The 21,840-nt window shown below is 45.2% G+C and overlaps 2 protein-coding genes across 3 annotated transcripts; one reads left to right on the forward strand and one right to left on the reverse strand.

Moving 5' to 3' along the window:
* The first annotated feature begins 3,655 nt into the window (after positions 1-3,655).
* Positions 3,656-10,964, forward strand: LOC125521183 (disease resistance protein RGA5-like). Of its 2 annotated transcripts, none has more exons than XM_048686234.1 (6): positions 3,656-4,225; positions 5,861-6,812; positions 7,192-9,183; positions 9,296-9,336; positions 9,429-10,539; positions 10,640-10,964. In XM_048686234.1, the coding sequence occupies exons 1-5, from the start codon at positions 3,724-3,726 to the stop codon at positions 10,496-10,498; spliced, it is 4,557 nt and encodes a 1,518-aa protein (XP_048542191.1). In that variant the 5' UTR covers positions 3,656-3,723; the 3' UTR covers positions 10,499-10,539; positions 10,640-10,964. The 2 variants fall into 2 exon arrangements, with proteins under 2 accessions (XP_048542191.1, XP_048542192.1); XM_048686235.1 differs by having other exon boundaries at positions 5,960-6,812.
* Positions 10,965-11,648: 684 nt separating this feature from the next.
* LOC125521184 (glycine--tRNA ligase, chloroplastic/mitochondrial 2) lies at positions 11,649-21,394 on the reverse strand. Its single transcript, XM_048686236.1, has 35 exons — positions 21,015-21,394; positions 20,818-20,885; positions 20,543-20,624; positions 20,387-20,450; positions 20,200-20,255; positions 19,926-20,003; positions 19,684-19,758; positions 19,337-19,407; positions 19,035-19,151; positions 18,841-18,942; positions 18,463-18,583; positions 18,248-18,334; positions 18,059-18,145; positions 17,576-17,677; positions 17,327-17,390; positions 16,765-16,820; positions 16,113-16,184; positions 15,941-16,023; positions 15,746-15,794; positions 15,267-15,329; positions 14,928-15,017; positions 14,767-14,853; positions 14,543-14,617; positions 14,404-14,462; positions 14,099-14,192; positions 13,807-14,025; positions 13,635-13,729; positions 13,400-13,490; positions 13,207-13,311; positions 13,082-13,120; positions 12,736-12,825; positions 12,529-12,630; positions 12,313-12,394; positions 12,129-12,214; positions 11,649-11,995 (listed from the first exon to the last, which is right to left on the reverse strand). The coding sequence occupies exons 1-35, from the start codon at positions 21,354-21,356 to the stop codon at positions 11,897-11,899; spliced, it is 3,252 nt and encodes a 1,083-aa protein (XP_048542193.1). The 5' UTR covers positions 21,357-21,394; the 3' UTR covers positions 11,649-11,896.
* Positions 21,395-21,840: the final 446 nt, after the last annotated feature.

A 21,840-nucleotide genomic window follows, 5' to 3' on the forward strand; every position in this document is an offset into this window, starting at 1 on the left:
TAAGCCTGCTATTGTACTTCCTCTAAGAGGTAACCACTAATTTTGAGGGTGAAGGAACAGTCACCAACTCAGATAGTATTAATATTTTTTGTAATTTAGAATATATTAAGTCTTCATATTTTATTGGCATCACTCATGTCTGCATGATATCGGTATGGGCATCTTCAAGGCGGACCCGCAAACCCCCGCATGCATTCGGATCACGCAGTTCGGACGGCGGAAGCCATCCAATGAGGGCCTGAAACGGTCTCTGCTGTGGTCTGGATGCGATTTCTCCCGTAAACCGGAGACAAACGTGTTTGTGTGGGGGGGCGGGGCTTTGCGGGACTCTGGACCGCTCCCAAGACCGCTTCTGACCGCCATGGCCCACCAAAAAACCCGACACGCCCCTCCCACACTTTCCTTCTGATACACGTGCCGCTTAACGCGCCGTATTGATGCCGGTCCAGAGCAATCATAGGTAGACATTGATGTCGCGATGTGACCGGAGGGCCGGAGGAACAAAAGGCGGTGCTGACCGACGCGACCTCTCGAGAGCTGCCGCTTCAATGCGGATGGAGCTTCCTGACGAACAGACATCGGCCGCTACACCGGCTTGAAGCTGGCTGACCGCTCCCGTGCATGGCCTGGCTGCGGCTTTATAAGTCGTGCTCCGGCGAAGCACAAAGCCGCAACCCCCCCTCCCCCAGCACCGCCGGACTCCTCCGCCTCCCTGTCACCCACCTCGCCGAGCCCTTTCTCCTCTTTGATCCCAGAAGCGAGCCGAAGTCATGGTGCTCCGTGCCGGCAGGCGGCATCGGCGGAAGCTCTTCCTCCGGTGGTTCTTGGCGTCGCCGCCGTCCACGGCAGCTGGCTCCTTCGCCTAGGAGGTTATCCTCATCTCCTCTGGCTAGCAGGAGGACCAGACCCTGCAGCAGTAGTCGGAGCAGCGGCTGAAGCAGCCATCGCAGTGACGGCCCCGGTGTTCTTCGTCCATCAGATTGAGCTGCCGATGGAGTGTTCGCTCCATTGGATGAGGTTGTCGCCACCATCGCCGGTGCGCATGAGGGTGGAGCCAACGTCCCCACCATGCAACTAGCCGCTCCGTCCGATGAAGGACGAGCCCGTCTCACCCCCGCGCAACCACGGCATCCAGATTGGACGCCGTGTCAAGGACGAACCTGCGTCCCCACCGCTGTACGCCGCATCGCCACGCCTCCAACACCGCGACATCAAGGTGGAGCTTCCGCCGGTGATCGCGAAGGCGCGGGGCCGCATCCTCCCATACCCCGGAGGAGGCGGTTACGCTGGCGCCTCCGGCTCTCGGGCCATGGTGTCCGAGGCCTGTCCACATTCGCCAAGAGCGACGTGGCGCCGAATTGGGTCCAGAATGACCTGGACCTCGCCGCCGCGTGGGCACTCGACCGCTCCATGACCACCATGGAGACGGCCGCTAGGCGCCGTCGCCGCCTTGATAGCGAGCTCGCCAAGATCGGCGAGGAGTGGTCGCTTAGCGACTGCTCCGCGAACGTCGGTCGCGGCAAGGCCGCCACCAGGGCTTCGAAGGCCACATCGACAGTGGTTACAGCGGCCCTCCGCATAGCGTAGCAGGAGGAAGAGAGGCTCCTACGCGAGCGGCAAGCAGCTGCCGGACAAGGATGTCGCGGCCCTCCGGCGACGTACCGAAGCTAGAGGGATGACAACGACAACGACGGACGGCGACATTGGTGCAGCAGGGAAGGGCGGCCACGCGTACGAGGTGGTCGTCCGGTATAGGATTTAATTAATTTTTTTATAGTTAAGCGGTTGAAATATCGATCATTTTATGTAAATTATCTCTGAATTTTAATGAAATCCGTCGTGTTCGCATGAAACTCGTCCGGTTGATTTAAATGCGGGTTGAAATATACGCGGCTATGGTTGGACGAGGGCCTCGTGTTTTCATGGACGGATAGACCAATCCATGATTGGATGTGAGAGAAAATTTACAGGTCGGCGTTCGACAAGGCTTTGCTAGTGGCCGGCCGGTTGCTCTGGAGGATGAAGTAAATTTACAGGTCGGCGTTCGACAAGGCTTTGCTAGTGGCCGGCCGGTTGCTGTGGAGGATGAAGTTTTGAATTTGTGAAGCTGCTGTTTGAGTTGTGGTGTGAAAAACTTATGGGTCGGCCACCTCCAGCGCACGATCCCATCTTGTTCAGGCGAGTCCGTTTGGGCTAAAACGCACATACCAGACAGCCCAGCGCGCGGGCGTAAACGGATTTTCGTGCGTTTTCTGTCCACTTTTGACCGATGCCCTGCCCAAGTTTGGGTCGTTTTTGGGGAGAAACGGACAGCGCGCAGACGGCCTGGACGCGCGCGCCTGTCCTCCCCTAGCCCGTCCGTCTGTGGCAGAGGCCACCCTTTTCTACCCCATCCCACTCCCATCATTGAGCGCCCCAAACCACAGCCACCCTTCCTCCCTTGCCGCTGCCACTGCCACTGCGCCGCTCGGACGCGCGGATCGCCCTAAGCGTTCTCGCAGCCCCCGAGCTACCCAACCACAGCTACCTTGCCCTCCCAGCGGTCGGATTTGGAGAGGATCCAGTTGGGCATGAGCTCGCCCAGCTACCGGAGGTCGCGTCGTGCCATGGACTGGCCGGGCACCGGGCCGAAGGGGCACGACCACACCGCAAGGCTGCATGCAAGTACGGAGTCCGCCTCTAGCCGCTCGGATCTGCACCGTCGGTGATTCGCCGACAGATACGCGAACGGCCGTCGGCCGGGCTCGGTGCTGGCTCAAAGACTCGTCGGCTCACCGTTGCCACTCATAAAGTGCGACGACTGCCCGAATAAGGTCTTGCGCCGCGTGTCTACAACGCCGAAACATCCCAGATGGGTTTTCGTCAAGTGCTCGAACGATGGGGTATGTGCTGCTTTAGCTTCGGTTGTGCTCTCGGATTCGACTAGTTGTACTAACTGAAATTTTTATTGTGTAGACCGGATGCAATTTTTGGTATTGGGAAGAAGAATACATTGATCTATTGATAGTGCGCAATTTAATAGATGTTAGTGCACTTTTACCTAGAATAGATGCTAGAGATGAGACTAGTGCATATGTTGGTAGAATAGAGGCTCGAGATAAGACTAGATTTGAGGAAGCAACATCTACTTCTTTAGACTGGAAGAAGAAAGAAGCATGCAAGATCAAGCCTCCGCAGATCAACAATGAGTGCTTCGAGAAGGCACTAATCCAACTCAAGGGAGCAGTTATGAAAGTGGGATATCTTCTAAAATATCTTCTTGTGGTTCTTGTTTTATTTGAGCTTGATATTCTAGTCAAAATTTGGTGATGTACTTTGATGTATCAAAAATCAATGAAATTTTATTCTTAAAAGATAAAATGCATGCGGACAGGATGCGGCAGAAATGCGTTTGTGCGTTGGGTGCATGGCCACCGCATCCCAGAACAGGTCCGAATATGACCCCATTGTCTTACCCAAACGGACAGAATCCGGGCAAATCGGACGTCCGGATGGGGTCGCACGCTGGAGTTGGCCTAAAACTATATGAATTTTTTATTTTGCTAACCACGTGTCCCACGCGGTATACGACGGTAAAACTAAGTGTATGTTTCGCGTCAATGCAAAGTGGACCCACATGACATGAGGAGGCATCACTTGTCCCCGTCTCCATCTGCTTCCGCTTTCCTCTCGCCACAACGCTACTAGCCACACTCTCTCTTTTCGGTGAGGAGGCCACCGGACATGTATGACCCTGGCGGCAGCTCGTCGTCCCGGCCACATGGCAAGGAGGAGCTGCAACCGGAGGTGGTTCTCTACACGGCGTCAGCTTCAGCGTCGCGCCGCAGAGCGCGCACATCTGCCGAAAGCTACGCCTTGCGCGCCCTGCTGCGCGGCTACGGCCTGGCCGTGGACGTGCGCGACGTGTCCAGGAGCAAAGCGCACCGCTGCGAGCTCAAGTCGTTGCTCGCGGCTCGGGGCTGTGCCTTCTCCCTCCCGCAGCTCCTCGTGGGCGGCCGGCTCGTCGGCGGCCCTGACCAGGTCAGGCAGCTGCACCAGGCCGGCGGGCTGTGGCCTCTCCTCGACGACGCCCCAAGGCCGTACCGTGCGTACCTGTGCGAAGCCCACAGGAGGGTCGGCTCCGCGGCCTGCCCAAAGTGCAGCAACAAGATGGTGGATCATGGCATTATTGAGGAGGAGGAGGAGAAGGAGAAGGATAGGGTTGTCCTTTTTTATCCAACCCAAGGTGACACTTCCTTTCTCTCCTTCCTAATTCCTATCCCTCTACTGCTAGCTCCTACAAAAAGAAAAGAAAAGAAAAACCCCGAGACTAAACTTGCTGAGCTGCTGCTATTGATGCTGACATAACTCGTGTTCTTTCTAAAGAGGGGAAAACCCTGCTGCTGTTAATTTCTTCAGACAGCGTTTTCCGGTTATAGCAAAATAAACGGCTGATTTCTTCTGTTAGTTCGTTAGGTGAATAAACGGTGAGCAGCCTTGATTGTTGGAGCAGCTCCTTCTTCTTCCTCTAGCTGCCTCTCACACCTCACATACGAACAGAGGGACACAAGTAGTGATTGCCGTGCACACAAACGTTTTCTCCTCTTGTATTCTCTGCCTCAACTGAAACATACACTGCTCAAATAGTACACGCACACACATGGGCCAGCCGTTGCACTCGGCCTCTTCCTTCTTTTTAGAAAAGGAGGATGAACCCCGGCCTCTGCATCTGGGTGATGCATACGCCCATTTTATTAATTATTCTCACAAGACCTTACAAAGTGATGCAACAGTAAGACTAAAGCCACCGTCTAAGCAACAGACTGTCGCTACACCTATCCAGTTGATGAAGGGGCGCAGATAGCCTGGGCCTAATACCAAACAGATATCGCAGCCAAGCCTAACATCTAAGACCTGAGACCCCAACCTAGCCACTTGCCGGGTCTGGGGCACACACTGGTCCGGCGTGCTCTCAGGGGCCGCCGCCGCCAACTACCACCGCTCCATCTTCAGAACTGTACTGATGCATCAACCTTGCTCGGTCTAGCTATCGTCGACGCCACCACGGCGCCCAACGGCACCTCCTCCCTGCGCGCAAACAGCTGAGCACGTCGCGGTCGCCACTGATACACCTCAGCGCCATGTTGCCAAGTACCACCAGCCGACACAGCTTGAAGTCCTTGGAAGATCTGTCGTGCGTAGCACCTGCCGACCAAGCATGACAAAGCGTAGCACCTGTCGGTCAGGCATGACTTGACATCTCCACCGAAACTCCGTGCAAGACGAAGCCGCTCCACCTCCTGCCTCTGACTTCCAGCGCTGCTCCACAAACGATGCTCCCAAGAGAGAAACGACACCGCAGTGCCGCCATCGTCCGATCTGGAACACCAGATCATAGGGTTTCCCCCGGAGCAGCACGAGTGGGTCGACAGTAGTTACAGAACGATGCCTTCATCAAGGTAACTGACAAGAAAGTAGAATAGCAGTACGTTTTGCACTGCACAAACCTTGTCTCTCTCGCTAGTTTACTCTCTGTCAAACTCCGGTGATCGCCATAGGCAACAACACGTGGCATCAGAGCCTCAAGCATCGCCAAGTGCTGGTGGATATGATGAGTACGTTTTGCTTCATTTTGAGTTAATAAAGTCCATCCTTTCTCAAAAAAATGTCTATAAGAAATTTGTTTGTTCCGCAATTTAAATGTGTTGGTGGATATGATGAATGAAGTACAAAGTACAAAATTGATATAATTTGGCTTTTCTGAATGTCAGTTATGTGAATAGAAATAGATGTGGGTGTGACATGTACTGGTAGTTATATATTACATGCAACATCCGTTGTGTAAATTAAATTGTTCTTTCTCGTCTATGTTTCTCTTTAGTTGTTTCAATGGGAGGTAGAGGCAGAGAGATGGATGCCGGTATAAGTGTTTCTCTGGGTGCCATGCGACTCCTTCTTAAGAAGCTTGACATGATGTTAGGTCCTCATGGATGCAAGCTGACCAAGGGGGTCAATGCTAGGTCACAGCTCTTAAAAGATGATCTTGAAGAAATAGGCACATACCTTGAAGATCTGTTAGAGGTGGAGGACCCTCCCCTGGCGGCCAAGTGCTGGATGAAAGAGGCACGGGAGTTATCTTATGACATCCTAGATTGTATTGACAACTTTGTGCCCACTGAGTCTCTTGGCTACAAATCTGACCGCAAGATGAGTCATGTTAAGATTCCCAAGAGGCTCAAGTGGCAGAAACAGATTGAGTACACAGCTCCTGATGTGTCAAGACGTGTTATCTCTAAAATCATCTATATTGATGTCATTCGTGCTCCCAGGAGGCTCAAGTGGTACCAGCAGATGGTTGAAAAGGTATCAGAATTCAGGATCTATGCCCAGGAGGTGGTAGGACGGTATGAGAGGTACCAACTCCACCATTGTAGCACCTCGATGGCGCGTAGATTTTCGTCTGTTGGGCCTATGATGCCACTGCCGCCACCCCCTTGTGAGAAAACTTTGTCCGGCCTAGTAATTGATGGTTGGATGAGCATGTTTATCAACTCCCAGCTGGCTAATGATGGGAATCAGCAGCTCAAGGTGGTGTCTATTCACGGGTCTGGATGTCTTGGTAAAACAATGCTTGCCAAAGTGTTGTACAATAAAATTGGGAGGCAATTCCAATGTCGGGCTTTCATCCGGGTGTCCAAAAAGCCCGATATGAAGAGGCTTTTCCGTGACATGCTATCACAAATCCAGCAGAAGCAGCCCCAAGCAAGCCAAGACGCTTCTGATGAACTTCGCGTTACTGCTGATAATATCAGGAACTATCTACATGACAAGAGGTACTTATTTTCCACATGCAAATAGTATGTACTAGTTGTATCCGTGAATGTCCAGAATCGCATGTTTTACATTAAATCCCTACGGTTGCTCTTTATTTTTCACAAAAAAAAGGCATGAAAGGATGTTTTTCATACAAGCTTTACAGTGAGCTAGAAAAGCTTCAGTACATGCTTGTCGAGTCAACGATGCTATGTCAACTAGCGACATTACTTTTACTCTTGATGATATGTCAGCACTAACTTGATGCTGGCAGTAACATTTAATTTCAGGTTGATACCATAAGTCTTAGACACGCATGGACAAAAAATTGATTCTATTCTAGCATATCTAAGTGTTGTTGCCGTTAGCTTGACGCATAAATTCATTTTTGATATGCAGGTATCTAGTTGTTGTTGATGATTTGTGGGATACATCAGCATGGGATGTTATTAATCAGCTTTTTCCCAAGGGTAGTCAAGGCAGCAGAATAATAACAACTACACAGATTGAATATGTTGCATTAGCATGTGGCTGTGATCACCCAGAACAAGTATTTGAGATGAAACCATTGGATGATGATCACTCAAGGAAGCTATTCTTTGGCAGGATTTTTGGCTCTGAAAGTGACTGTCCTGAAGAATTCAAACAAGTTTCAAGCCAAATTGTAGAAATATGTGGTGGTTTGCCACTAGCCACCATCAGCATAGCAAGTCTGCTAGCAAACCAGCCTTCTGTATCAGTGGATTTATTGACGCACATACAAGATTCGTTAGTCTCTTGTTTGTCATCAAATTCAACTTCAGAAAGAACGAGACAAGTACTGAACCTCAGCTACAACAGCCTTCCTCATTACCTCAAGACTTGCCTGCTCCATCTTGGTATGTATCCAGAGGGCTCCACAATCTTCAAACATGACCTGGTCAGGCAATGGGTGGCTGAAGGGTTTCTTGCTGCAAGTGAAGGGCAGAATATGGAAGAAGTTGCAGGGATGTATTTTGATGAACTTGTTGATAGAAGATTCATCCAACCTGTGTCTATCAACTTCAACAATGAGGTGGCATCCTGCACAGTTCATGCCGTGGTGCATGATCTTATTGTGCACAAGTTTGCAGAAGAGAATTTCATTGTGGTAGTAGATCACAATCGGAAGATTTTGGCACTTTCTCATAAGGTCCGTCGACTGTCTCTCCAACTTGGTGATGCAAATTATGCCAAGATACCAACAAACATCAAAAAATCACAAGTACGTTCACTTGGAGTTTTTGGATTACCAGAGTGCATGCCTTGCATTGGAGAGTTCGAGCTTGTTCGTGTTCTGAACCTTCAGCTATCTGGCCATCATAATGGCGACCAAGACCTGGCTATAGACCTCACTGGGATATCCGAACTGTTCCATCTTGTATATCTGAAGATTGTTTGTGATGTCAGCATAAAACTTCCGAACCGTATGAGAGGGCTGCAGTGTTTGGAAACACTGGATGTTATGGATACACCAAGAGGAACTTATGTTCCATGGGACATTATATATCTCACACGCTTGTTGCACCTCAGTCTTCCTCCTCACACAAATCTGCTGGATTGGTCTGTCGGTGACGATCTAAGCCTTTGCAAGCCAAACCACCTGCAGGAAGTTTGCATTTCTACACCGCCTTCTTCTGATTCCGGCAATCTGATGAGAAACATGGATGCTCTGGATTATTTAATGTATGAGCATGGCAGCCTGAAAACTGTAAAACTGGTGGCTCACGGATCCTCTGTTAGCTATGGTGACACTTCAAAGGCAAAAGTTTGGTGGTGGTTAGATAAACCTAACCACCATATCAAGAGATTTGAGGTCTCACCACATAGCCCCGTCGTATTTTGCAAAATGCATTTGTGGAGGATCCAACTTAGCAACCTATGCATTCTGAAGATTGCAGTGGATGTATTGTCCGTAGAAGAAGTTGATATTCTTAGAGGGTTGCCTGCCCTCACTGCTCTGTCGATGTATGTGAAGACATCACCTAATATGAAGATAATCTTTGGCACAGCTGCTGGATTCACAGCTCTCAAGTACTTCAAGCTGAGGTTCATGAGTGGAATAGCTTGGCTAAAATTTGAGGCGGACGCAATGCCTAATCTCTGGAGGCTCAGGCTCCTTTTCAATGCCATCCCCCAAATGGACCAACGACTTGATCTTTTTTCAAAGTCTGAGCAGTGGAAACAATATCGACACGGTGATGCATTAATCAGCATCGAGCATATGGCAGGCCTTAGAGAGGTCTCCATAAAATTTGGGGGCGCAGATGCTGATCTGAAGTATGTGTCAAGGATCGGGATAGTTAACAATCATCCGAGCAATCCTATAATTGACGTGCAACTGGTGGATTCTGGTTCCCATGATGATAAAAGGTAACCTGATTCTGGTTCACATGGTCGCAACTCTTTAGTCATTCAATTTAACCTGATTAATTTGACTATTCATGCTCTGAAGAAGCTATCTAATGGCTGTTGTAATCTGCAGGATATCATCGGAGTCTTCCTCTTTGCTCCTGCATCCTCCAGGTATGCTATTCAACACGAGTTGTAAATAATCAGGTGATAAATTTGCTCGTAGAAATTAGCAAAACGATGGATGAATTGTTGGCTTTTGTCAGGTGCACATGGTGGAGATCAGCAGGATGTGGTCTCGTGGAGCAATACCATTGGTGTGATAGGTCGTGACCTCTTCATCTATTGCCTCCACCGCCTCTCCAGGTGGGAATATGGCGCCATCGCCTCCCTCAACCGTGATTTCAATTCCGTGGTTCACAACGGGGACATCTACCGCCTGCGTCGCAAGAATGGGGTCGCAGAGCACTGGCTCTACCTCTCTTGCGGTAATAATCCTCCGGAGTGGGAGGCTTATGACCCGTCCACTGGGCGCTGGATCCAAGTGCCCAACATGCCACCGGCTGAATGCAAATTCATCTGGGAGTCGCTCGCTGTAGGAACCGAGCTGCTTGTGTTTGTGGACGGAAGGGATGCCTTGAGATATAGCATCCTTACCAATTCATGGACATGGCTGCCTGATGCGATGAACACCCCGCGCGACTTGTTTGGGTCAGCGACTGTCGGTGAAAAGGCGTATGTCGCGGGAGGCGTTGATTCTTCTCTTACTAATGTATTGAGCTCCGCAGAGATGTATGACTCCGAGACACATACTTGGACACCCCTTCCCAGCATGAATAGGGCTAGGTGGAAATGCTCTGGTGCGTTCATGGATGGCAAGTTCTATGTGATCGGTGGTCGTACCAGTAGCGACGAGGTATTGACATGCGGTGAGGAGTATGACTTGAACCGGCGGTCATGGAGGCTCATCGACAACATGTCTCAGGGACTCAAACAGACAAACCCAGGAGCTCCTCTGCTCCTTGCAGTTGTGAAGAATGAGCTTTATGGCGCTGATTACAGCGAGAATAATTATTTGAAGCAGTATGATAAGGTGGACAATAAGTGGATCACTCTTGGAAAATTGCCTGTACGGTCGAAGGACAATGGCTGGCACATGGGTTTCCGAGCGTGTGGTGACCGCCTGATTGTTATTGGGCGTCCAAACAATTCTACTGATGAAAAGGTGGTTGAGCTTCATTCATGGACCCCAGATGGGCAACCGCCTGTGTGGAATTTGTTTGCCACACGGCCATATGGGGGGTACCGGATTATGTGCCCCGTGATGGGTTGCTGAGTCGGTCAACTGAACAATGGTTGGATGCATGCAAGATATGAGTAAGTTACTTACCTTGTACTCGCTTTGTATAATTTTTTCTTTATCCAGTTTGCTCCATGATTTGAATGACACGGAGTTTCTGTTCCTATTTCCATGCAGTCCTGACTGTGCCTCATTCTCAGTCTGAATTTCCTGGGAGCACTCCGCTGATGATACAAAAAGAGAAGACATGAACCAGTTCCAGAGAAAGTGCCTGCAGAAACATCCGAGTTTTTAGTCACTAGATGTTATTTCCAGTTGTAATTTGTGTTCCAATAATGTTTTGATGCTTTCTACGGTCTTCATCTCCATCACCCAGCTTTATTTGTTCAGTAAAACAGAGCTCTCAGTTACTTTTCGAACATCGAATTCAGTCTCTAGCTTGCCCTATTTTTTTGTTCAAGATTTTTCAAACTCTGAATAAAAAGCAATTTGGACCCGATGATATTCAGTCAGCTGTTCTGAAATGTATTTACTCGTAGTTTGGTATAGATTAATTTGCTCTAGGAGTGTGAAATCATGATTTTTCTTTCAAATTGTTTATTCTTTTAGATGAAATTGTTTATTTCTTGAGAGTCGTAACCTTCAACCGAAAATAAAGGAAAGGCTGAACATGTTTTTCCTTCTTTTACTGCACTTGCAATACTCGTGTTCCGTCTGACATTAGCTAGTGGCTTCGGTTCAGTTTACTTAACGCAACCATATCATACACGGGTAAAAAGCAAGTCACATCACAGACATTGTTGCCGGAAGAATTCAGCAACATTTTGGTTTAATACATAGGAGTACAAACATACATACATAGGTGCCCTTACTAAAACAACTACGTATGTTACTGACCCGGATTATAGTACAACTACAACAACCCGGCAAAAGCTAACTGATATTTTTTGCTACAAGATTAACCAAAGTGACCAGGAACCAACAGACAAAAGGAAGGAAGGCTAGCTGCAAACATTTCAATCTTCTTCAAACAAAGTTATACATCGACTAACAAATCTCAACATCAAGGAGCGCCCGCCTGATCTGCTTGAAATTGGTAAGATCTAAATGAATGCCAAATAAATTTTCTCTGGGTCACCATCCTCCAATCAAAGACAACCCCAGATAATGTCAGCAACACAACACAGAAGAAGAAAATGCATTTAACAACTAGCATAAACAACACCTCATTTTGTCTATTGGTTCGTCTTGTAGTTACACCTCATAACTGATACCCTCCAATCAAAGACGATCCCTTGTAGTTACATTCTCATTCTTCTCCCAGTAAGTTTCCACCAGATGAATGACCAGTAACAAAAGTACAAAAAAATGGCTCCAACTTAATGACACCAGCTCAAAAATGGGACGCACACTCTCAGCTCGCTTCAAGGCTAACTAAAACCCTGGTAAAGCCGAGAGGTCGGCTATCCCCTTCGTCAAACTCGCAACCTTTTGTAGCAGTGCCAGCCGGTTGTTGCGGATCTTCTCATCTTCCTGTCCAATGGCCGCCATCACGAGATACAAACAAAGGTTAATCAGCAAAGTCACATGTGCATCTACACACCGTCAAACGGTAAAATGATATGAATCACAATAGATCTGGAAAACAAAGAGTTTCTACTCTCACCGCCATGACAAAAACATTGTTGAAGAAATCTTCCAAAGGCTGTATCAGAAGCAGGGAGGCCTCGACGAAGGTTTTGACGTCAACACCTGCAAGAGCGGTGAACAGAATAGCGCAGAGGTGAGCTGTATGAACTGTGTGGACCTGATACATGTCGCTTTGAGAAATGAATATAGTCTTCTGTTACCAGGATGGATCTTGTCGACAGCCTCCAAATAGGCGCTCCACAAGGCTTTTTCTTCGTCCTTCTCGAATACGCTTGTGTCAACCTGCATATTTGCATTCATGGTGAGGCAAGTCGTCAGTAGATGCTACAGCAGCAAGCTTAGCTCCTAATTCAAGCTGCGCTCTGAGTTTGTTACTCAATTGTGATGGCACGTGTCTACGTAAAAACAGCCAGTACCTCCCAAGCAGACTCGATTTGCTTCCCACGTATAATTCGAACTGGCCTGGAATACGCCTCAACAATTTTTGGGAAATCTTCAGTTCTTGAAAATGCTTCCATCTGCAAGTTTCCACATAGCAAGACCATCACCACAAACCCAGGATGCTTCCACAAATTTCAGCAGAGGTGCTAAGCACATAAAACTTGAAAACTATAATTTCTTACTTCAGCTGCCGTTTGTGATGCCAGATAAGGGCAGTTCGCACGCTCCATAAGCACCGACCGAACTATTTCATAGTTAATTCCCTCATCCACCTGATGAAAAATGAGGAACAAACGAGTCATTTCAAAAGACATGAAATTTACTCACATATAGTCTATGTACTTCATCTGAACTAAAACCACAACAAGAATTACGCAAAGTTCTAGTGTAGTATGGAACAGAGGGGGTATCTTATATTTCTTTCTCAGTACATCCCAAGAGGGTAGAATACAAGAATCTCGGAGAAGAACAGCCTTATGTGTAATAAGTAATAACTCTATTGTCATTACAGGTCAAGGAGATACATACCAAAAGTTGTTCCAGTCTCCGTGTTACAAATTGCACTACCTAAGAATAAATTTGATCAGAGTTGTCAAAAACCATGTACTCATATGAACATAGTAACATAGTGATGATCTGAAATATATACTGACCTCATTTATAACGTCATTGTCTATTCTTATAGGCTGCACCTGTGCCACCAAGGTCAAGGCCTTTGTGAGGTCAAAGTTCTTCTTATTCTCAACCAATATTTGAACCTGTATAAAATATATTATCAACTAATACTTGTACCTGTATAAAAAATATTATATATGTAATGATATTTACAGTTTTAGCTCCCCTTACCAATCCATAAGAGATCCTTCTCAGTCCAAATGGATCGTTCGAAGAACTTGGCTGACATCCAGCTCCAAACAGACCCACTAGGCTGTCCAATCTGTGAAAAAAAATCATTAGCAGAAGCAAGGTTCTCCGAATATCATAGTTCTAAATAGTGGGCTATGACTCGAATATAGCAACATTTTATTTTATTTTCAGTTTAGCATCTGTTTAACGATGTCAATATATGTGTAGGAAGTACCTATCAGCAACCGCAAGGACTATGCCAACTTCTGTTTTTGGTAAAACATCGCCAGAGAACCTTGGAAGTGTTATCTCAAACAGTGCTTCTGCAATCTTTGACACGAAAATTTGCTCAGCCAAAGTTGAGGACCGGCTTAACTTTCCCTCTTAAGAGTTGGCAACAAAAGTACCTCTTCTGGAAGACCATCCCTTAAAGCATAATGGCGTGCCATAATTCCAGCAAGTGAAGTAAATTCCGTAACAATTGAAGTGGAAAGATCTGACATAGCCAATGCAGCTGCATCTTTGACAACTGGGATCATCCCTTCATTTATCCCGAGAACACGGGTCAACTCTGCAACAACATTTTCAACACGCGCCATTTTGTCGAGCATTGTACCAAGTTTTTCCTATTCAATGTGGTGCAGATAAAATAAGAATAAGCAGAACACAAGAATCCAAGGAAATTTCAGCACAACTCACATGAAAGAGAATGCTCTTCAGCTGGCCTCGGAATTCAGACAAATTCTTTTGTGTATCCATCTTGTAAAAGAACTTAGCATCCTCATACCTTGCCCTGTATTTGTATGCCAATTCAGAATGTATATTTGTCTAAAGTTCTCTTTGCGAATAAAAAAAAGGCAGAGGCCAAGATGAAAAACAATTCAAAAATAGTGCTAGTAACTTGACTGTGCTACTATTTGTTCATGCCAAAACTTTGGCTCTAAAATGAAAATTTGCACAGTAAAATAATGATTCAGAAAATCTTCATTGGGCCTTTGCATAACCTGAGTACAGCTTCATTGCCTTTACGGACCACTTCTTCACTAATAGAACCATTAGCAACCTAACAACAAATGCTGAATTAGAACAAAGACTAATCACTAACCAACTGTAAAGTATATAGAAGTGCAGAAATCATCTCACGGTAATAAAATATGGTAGCAGATCGCCTGTAGACTTGGAGGTTACAGGAAAATACCTCTGGTGTTTCTGCATAACCTGTAGTTATGATTTCCATTAGAAAACATGCATATTATGAGAGAATTCCTTTCAGATCAGTAATTTTCATTTGAAAACATGCATATTATCATCAGAACCAACAGAATTTAGTGTAGTTTATAGGCATCGCTATCCAAATCTGAGCATACCGTTGTTAATACATCTTTCGGAAGTTCTAGGAAGGAATCATCATATCGACCAAGAATGGGCACAGGCGCCTCGACAAGATTGACAACCTGAGTTGTGGTTTCAAATGTTTCAGGATAACTTCCAGTTTCAACCAAAAAAATATGCAAAAAAAAAAATCTACCTCCTGCAGCAAGCTATCAGGTGCAATGAAATCCCCATCAACTCCTTTAGCCAGTATACTAGAGTCACTTAAGATTTTTGCTTTGCGCTCCTGCAGTAGTATTATATAAAAACTGAGGCACAATGAAACCTGAAATACTAATTAACTAAAAGTATTAATGGGGTAATTCTGTATTTCCCTGTTTTCTGTAGGTTAAACAGGCTAGCCCAAGGCAGAAATATTCTCAAGTGAGACAGATTGTGGAGAAAATTATAACTTTCTGCTATGAAAACCCCCAAAAGGACATTCGTTCCAACCTTATACAACAGTGTGTGAAAGCCTTAAATCTTCTTATCTAACCTGCATATCAATCACGATGCCAGCTTTTTCCACCGTGTGCAAATATGATTCTGCGGTTTCCACCTGAACATTGGATATAGCAAGCACGACTGTCAATCTGTCGCACACCAAAGAGTGAAATCCCTCTACAGAAAATAAGATGGCATTTTTTTCTCAATAAAGAGGACGATTCTGTCAAGAACATTAGTAACTGATAAGATTTTACTGTAATTAACATGGTTTTTGTCTGCTACAAGAGCCAGACAGATATTATTACCCTGAAAAGGGAAATGCAACTTTTTTTCGATAAGGGGCATTTCATTGAATTGAATTATCGAGGTCAAGGGAAATGGAACTACAGCCTTTCAATATCGATCTTGGCAATACAATGTGGGTAACTTGATATGATACTTGACAGTTTACACAGCAATATTTATGTCAAAATAGAAGTCAGAACTGGAGTACAAAATAAACTATACACATGATAAGCCAATCTGTACCTTAAAATTCGCCAAAGAGGAGTTACGAAGGCCACATGACTGGCTCCCGCTGTTCCATAGGAAATCATGGTGGTTATAAACTTCATATGAAAAAAAATATAACAAAAGACTCAGGGCTTTTCTTCCATCAAGGTTTTTTGCATATCATCACACTTCAAAAATATAAATTAAGTGTATCACACACCAAAATATTACCTTGAGATGCCAGCAAAAGAAAATGGCACCACAAGATCTCCATGAAGTGCCATGATCCAGCGTACAGGGCGACTAAACACAATCTGCAAGTGAAATGACCCCCAAAATGTTACAGAATAGAAACTTAAATAGTATGCGAAAAAATTAAACCTGTAATGTGATCTACACGTACATTTGAGTTCCAGCGCATTGACTTGGGGAATGAAATACCAGATATAATAGTAGGTAAATCTTCAGATAGGACCTGCAATTCACATGCTACAGTTGTTGAACAGGGGCAGAGAAAATGGAAGCCAGGAAGTACAGTATGCATTCTAGCGTGCTAGATGCTGAACACTGCACCGCACAGCGTGCTGAGCACCAGATTTAAATTATCACCAATCATAAATAGCCAATTATAGTTTCTCATCCGACAAAATACTAATGCGGCAGCACAGGACATGTCACTAAGTTTATTGTGAACTGTGGAGTTTGCTCCTTGACAAATCATAAATAATGTAGGGTGATGGAGTACCTATAATTTGCTTAATCTAGAAAATTTTCCAAAAGTTGTTAAACAAGTCAACATAATCAGGCCGATTTCTTGACAAGAAATACAGGCAGGTACCACAGAGAAATTCAGACAGGTAATCATTCTCATTCCCACCACCCAAAAGCTCATTCCTCTAACCCCCCAGAACCAAGGAACAAATTTTAAATTCTCTTGCAAATGCTGTTGGTGAATGAAATGTCAAGGAATCATATGCTTTTATCAACAACCAAAGGCCCTACTTACTGCATTTCCTGATATAATTCTGTAAAAAATATGAAGGATAAAAACTAACCTCATCAGCGTATCGTGCAGGCTCTTTGACACAGGCATATATATACTCTGTTTTACCTGGAAAAGAATAAGCTCAACAAAGTTCAGACCTCTTCATAGAACAGGAAACGATTCAAACATGTAGTTCAGTGGAGAGTCTCAATGTAGCCATACAGTAAATCAGAGTGAACATGCTGTTTTTAGAGAATGCAACAAGCGTGTTTGCACATCTTTTCATTAAGTAGAGTGAAGTTACAAGGCCTACAATTTGTGTTGGTGAATTGGATTAATCTAATAAAAATAGTACCCCAGTTGTTTGGTACGAAATAGTTTATGCAGAATAAGAATTGAGAGTTGAACCTAACATTGTGCTAGAAATCCCTCATGGGAACAACGAAGGACCTTTGGATCATCGGTTCCAAGGTAGATCAAGCAGAAATAAGAAAGATGAAATCTAGAAATCCCTTCCCAATAAACTACACACAAATGCTAATATGCCACAGAAATGAAAAATTCAGAAAAACAAAATATAGAACTCGAAGTGAGCAACCAACTTTCTGAAGGCAAAAGCATGAGTTGCATACCGTCAACTTTTCTGTATAAGGAATCTAAGGGAACATTATTTTTCCGACAAAACCCCTCAGCAGCCTGAAAATGAACAGAAAAAAATATTCCTGAATTAGAACAGAGAAAAAGACTTCCAAAACATTATCCCTACTCAGCCTAGATAGAATGGAGAAATATTAAAAACAGGGCAGATAACCAGAGAAACCCAAGGAATACGCAACAGAAGGATACCAGGGATAGGTCCAGCTTCTCGTTGGATAGCTAACCTTAGTGGGTTTTCCCTCTTGGTCAAATGCCTTTGTAACTGGCGGACCGCGTAACTCAACCTCTTCCTCCATTTGCTTCAGACTTAGATTTTCAACAACAACCTGCAAAATAAAGCTGAAACTTGTATAGCAGCACAAAACAAACATATTTAGTAAAAGATGTCTACCAAGATATCTCTAAGAGATGCCGTGTTCTTAAAGCATATAAATTTTCTATTAATTTCCAAACAACACAAAAAATATAGATATATTTATAACTATGTCTACAGTTTAGTTGCTACTAAGGAAAGGACAGCTAACCCTACTGACTGATTTCATGTTTCTCCATCATGCACTTTTCACAAGATATCATATTTCATCAAGCTTATTTTTGTCTCAAAGCATCAGAAGTTCAAACAATCTGCCCCTGGATATACCGCTAATCCATTGAAAGCTGGTTGAGAAATTAGATGTAAGATAGAAGAGTCAAGATGGTAGGTATACCGCTAATCTCCGTGGTGTCCCATATGAGTGCACCTTCCCATGGCTCAGTCTACGCTTCCCTAGTATTTGAACTAGATATTTCTCAAGCTGGAGAAGATCAAAAGGACAGAATCATAACTTAAATATTCAGCAAGTATAACTGTGTTGTTTTACACTAGGATGCAAAACAATGTTGAAATAGAAACTTACTTGTTCAGTTGCTTCTACCACATCATGGGGCGGCAACTCTTCTGTTCCTATTTCAAGAACAAACGCCTGTGCCTGCCCCAGCACTTCCTAAATAACAGAAACCAAAGTCCAAGGTCAGAAGGTGTGTTTGTTTGAAGTCGGGACATGTACATTCACAACATTATATGTTAAACAATAACACAATCAGCAATACATAGCAAATACAAACTAAATACCTTTCTGCTGAGCTTTTCAGAGACATGGGGGTATACAAGATTAGCCTCTTGGTAAGTGCCCAGTGGATAACCAATTTCCTCTCGTGTTTTCAACCAAAGCTGAGAACATTGACGAGCAAGACTGCGCAAAAAGAGTCAGCATTAGAATTATATTTTGATTTAAATGCAAAAGCTAAAAAAGGGAAATTACTGGATAAACACCAGCCAAGAATAAAGAATGGTGAAACACTAGAACAAGAAAAATATAATATGGATGCAGCTAACCCGAGACAAGCGCATATCAATGAGGTTCGTTAGGTAATAAGTAAATTTTATTGTAGTGATAAAAAAATTCCAGGATCAATGATGAGAAAGCAGAGAAAGAAAACAAGGAAATACCTCCGCATGCGACCAAAATACCTTGCACGCTCAGTTACACCAACAAAGCCTCTAGAATCTAGAATATTAAAAGCATGAGAGGCCTTCAGAACCTGGTCATGCCTAATCCATTGCAAATCAAAGACAACCTTATCAATTCTTAATAGTTCACAGATAGTGCAGAAGAAGAGGAAGAATATATCAGTCAAACATACGCGGGAATTGGCAGCCCAAGTGATAACAGAGATCGAGCCTCTTCCTCAAAATCATCAAAGTGCTTTTGCATGTGATCAACATTTGCATGCTCTAAATAGTATGCACTCATCTCTTTCCTGCACAAGTTAATCAGAAATGAGGTCCTGAAATCTAAGCCCATCCGTAATAGACTGGAGCAATGATACTTGTCAACTCATCTAATTCAACAGGAACAACAAGAACGACAGGTAAGGGGGAAAATGAGAACAGGAATAATGAAACAGAGCATGTATAGTTCCAAAACTGTGGAGAGGAAACATACTCATTCTCAAGGAATAGTTCCCCATATGTAATTCCTTCGGTGTACTGAATCTTTTTGAAATGATCTACTCCCTGTCAGAACATCTAAAACAAAGTAAGGTCAGCTCTTTCAATGTGCATATGGCCTAGCAGAGTAAGTTGGAAAATATCTTAGTAGAGGTAAAAAACTGAGGGGCTTAAAAGAGAAATTTGGTTGCTCTATAGATTTATTTTTTATGATGTCAGAAAGAAATTGGATTTTCACATGAGCGTACAGATAAAGGAGGCAAGATCCAGGGAAAAAAAACTGAACTGTACTAACACTCTACACGTATGTTGTAAAATGTGCAACCACACTACTGGACTTACCTGAAGTGACATGAGGATACGTTCAAGTCCATATGTTATTTCGACAGAAACTGGCAGCAAGGGGAGGCTTCCAGACTACAGTGATGAAATTTTAACAAGATAAAATAAAATCCAAGATTAGAAGGGATTTCGGTACTTCAAGCAGGATATATGCAGCAACCTTAAAGAGAAGGACATAATTTGTGCAGATTTGTTTTGCTGCCAGTTTGCCACATGATTTGTACATATCTGGTTAGCTTTACCTGCTGAAAATATGTGAACTGCGTGATTTCCATGCCGTCCATCCAAACCTCCCAGCCCAGCCCCCAGGCTCCAAGAACCTGCCAGTGATGGGAAGAAACACCAATCAATAAAATAACGCACTGCAGAACGCTTGATTTCAACAAATGGTTAATATGGCAAAGTGGGTATGCTGCATATGTAATGTTCTATTGGAATTTGATTAAAGCACGGCATGCATAAAGAGTAATGAGGAGAACCATAAAAAAAAGGGGGGGAGGAGGGGTAGAACTTTACAGGGCTCTCCCAGTTGTCCTCGACGAAACGGATGTCGTGTTCACGAACATTGATGCCTGAGATTAAAGGAAGCACCAGTTATAAGCAACCACTGGCTTCCTTTGTTGAGAAAATAAATAAAAGATAATGCTGCTTCGGATAGAGCTGAATTAAGCCATGTGAGATTCAGAAGAAGTAATGATGATACCTAACGCTGAAAGGCTGTGCAGGAAGAGATCCTGCGAGTTCCCTGGGTCAGGCTTGAGAATCACCTATTGTTGTTGGTCAAAGGGCATGGTCAGGAATCAGTAATTGGTCTCAGTCTGAGCAAGCAAAAGAAGAAGGAACATTGTTGTGAAGTAACCTGGAACTGGGTGTGGCGCTGGAGCCTGTTGGGGTTGTCCCCGTAGCGGCTGTCGTCGGGCCTCACGCTCGGCTCCACATAGCTTCAATTCAACAGGGAGAGCCACGTTAACAAAATCAGAAATGGGGGCCAATGCATTGTCTGAACTGCAAGCATCTGCTACTAGAGTAGTATTCAGTAGTAACTCGGTTGTGTGAATCGCACTGCATTTGCAAATGTGCATAGAATTTGGTTGGATGAGATGGGGAGGATGGCTGTGGATGCAGGGTACTCACGCGACGTTCCACGGCTCGGGGCCCAGCACCCGGAGGAACGTGAGGGGGTTCATCGTCCCGGCGCCGACCTGGTCCATTGATTGATTCAGCAAATCAAGCACCATCATCATATCCATCAGCCATTGATGTTGCCGGTGAAGCTATCCAGGTAGCTAGCGGGGAAGACGAGAAGAGAAAGGGGATAAATTTGGGGGTACCTCGGTGTTGCTGCACTGCATGACGGCGCATCCGACGGAGGCCCAGTACTCCTGGAGCCGCTGGATGGCCTGCTGGAAGGTGAGCGCGCCGGCCCCCTTGTTTCCGTTGCCGGAGGGGGAGGAGGCGGTGGAGGAGAGCGTGGACGGCGGCGCCCCGTCGGAGCCCGAGTGGGCCGCCGGAGCAGACACGAGGAGACGGCGTGGGCGCGGGCGTGCGCGGCGGGTGGGCGGAGGAGCGGGGGTGGCGAGGGCGGAGGGGATGCGCGAGTGACTGGAGGCGGCGGCGGGGGAGAGGAGGGGAGCCATGGCGACGGTGGTGGCCATGCCGGTGGCCGCGGCCATGGCGACAAGGAAGGAGAGGATAAGAAGGGGGATGGGATTGGGGCGGGAGGAGTTTTATGTTGTTGATTTAACCGCCAAATCCATCCAACCTGATCTCTTTTTTTTCCTTCTTTTTTGTCACAAACCACCTCCAACTAGTGATGTAATTACATTCATCTATTTTAGCGTTGCCTTTCCTTTTTCTTTTTTTTACTTTTGGTATTCAATGTACGGAAGGACCACTTAGAGTTTCGAAAGATTCTACCCCTTGCTTTCGACCATGTTTTGGAAGAAAAAAAATGAAAGGAAAAGAGTACAAGTTTGAAAAACGCAATCCTCCCCATGCGGAGTCCTTTTATGTCTAGTAGTTCCGAGGAAAAATACCAAACTTTCAACATGACAAATTTGAAAGAAAAAAAAACCTGTTATCGTGTAAGGACATTCATGGTTTTCTAGTCAAATGGCCAAGGTGATGTCATATTCGTTGCATAGTTTATTATGAATG

This window comes from Triticum urartu, chromosome 7 (genome assembly GCF_003073215.2).
Source record: "Triticum urartu cultivar G1812 chromosome 7, Tu2.1, whole genome shotgun sequence".
Classification (NCBI taxonomy): Eukaryota; Viridiplantae; Streptophyta; class Magnoliopsida; order Poales; family Poaceae; genus Triticum; species Triticum urartu.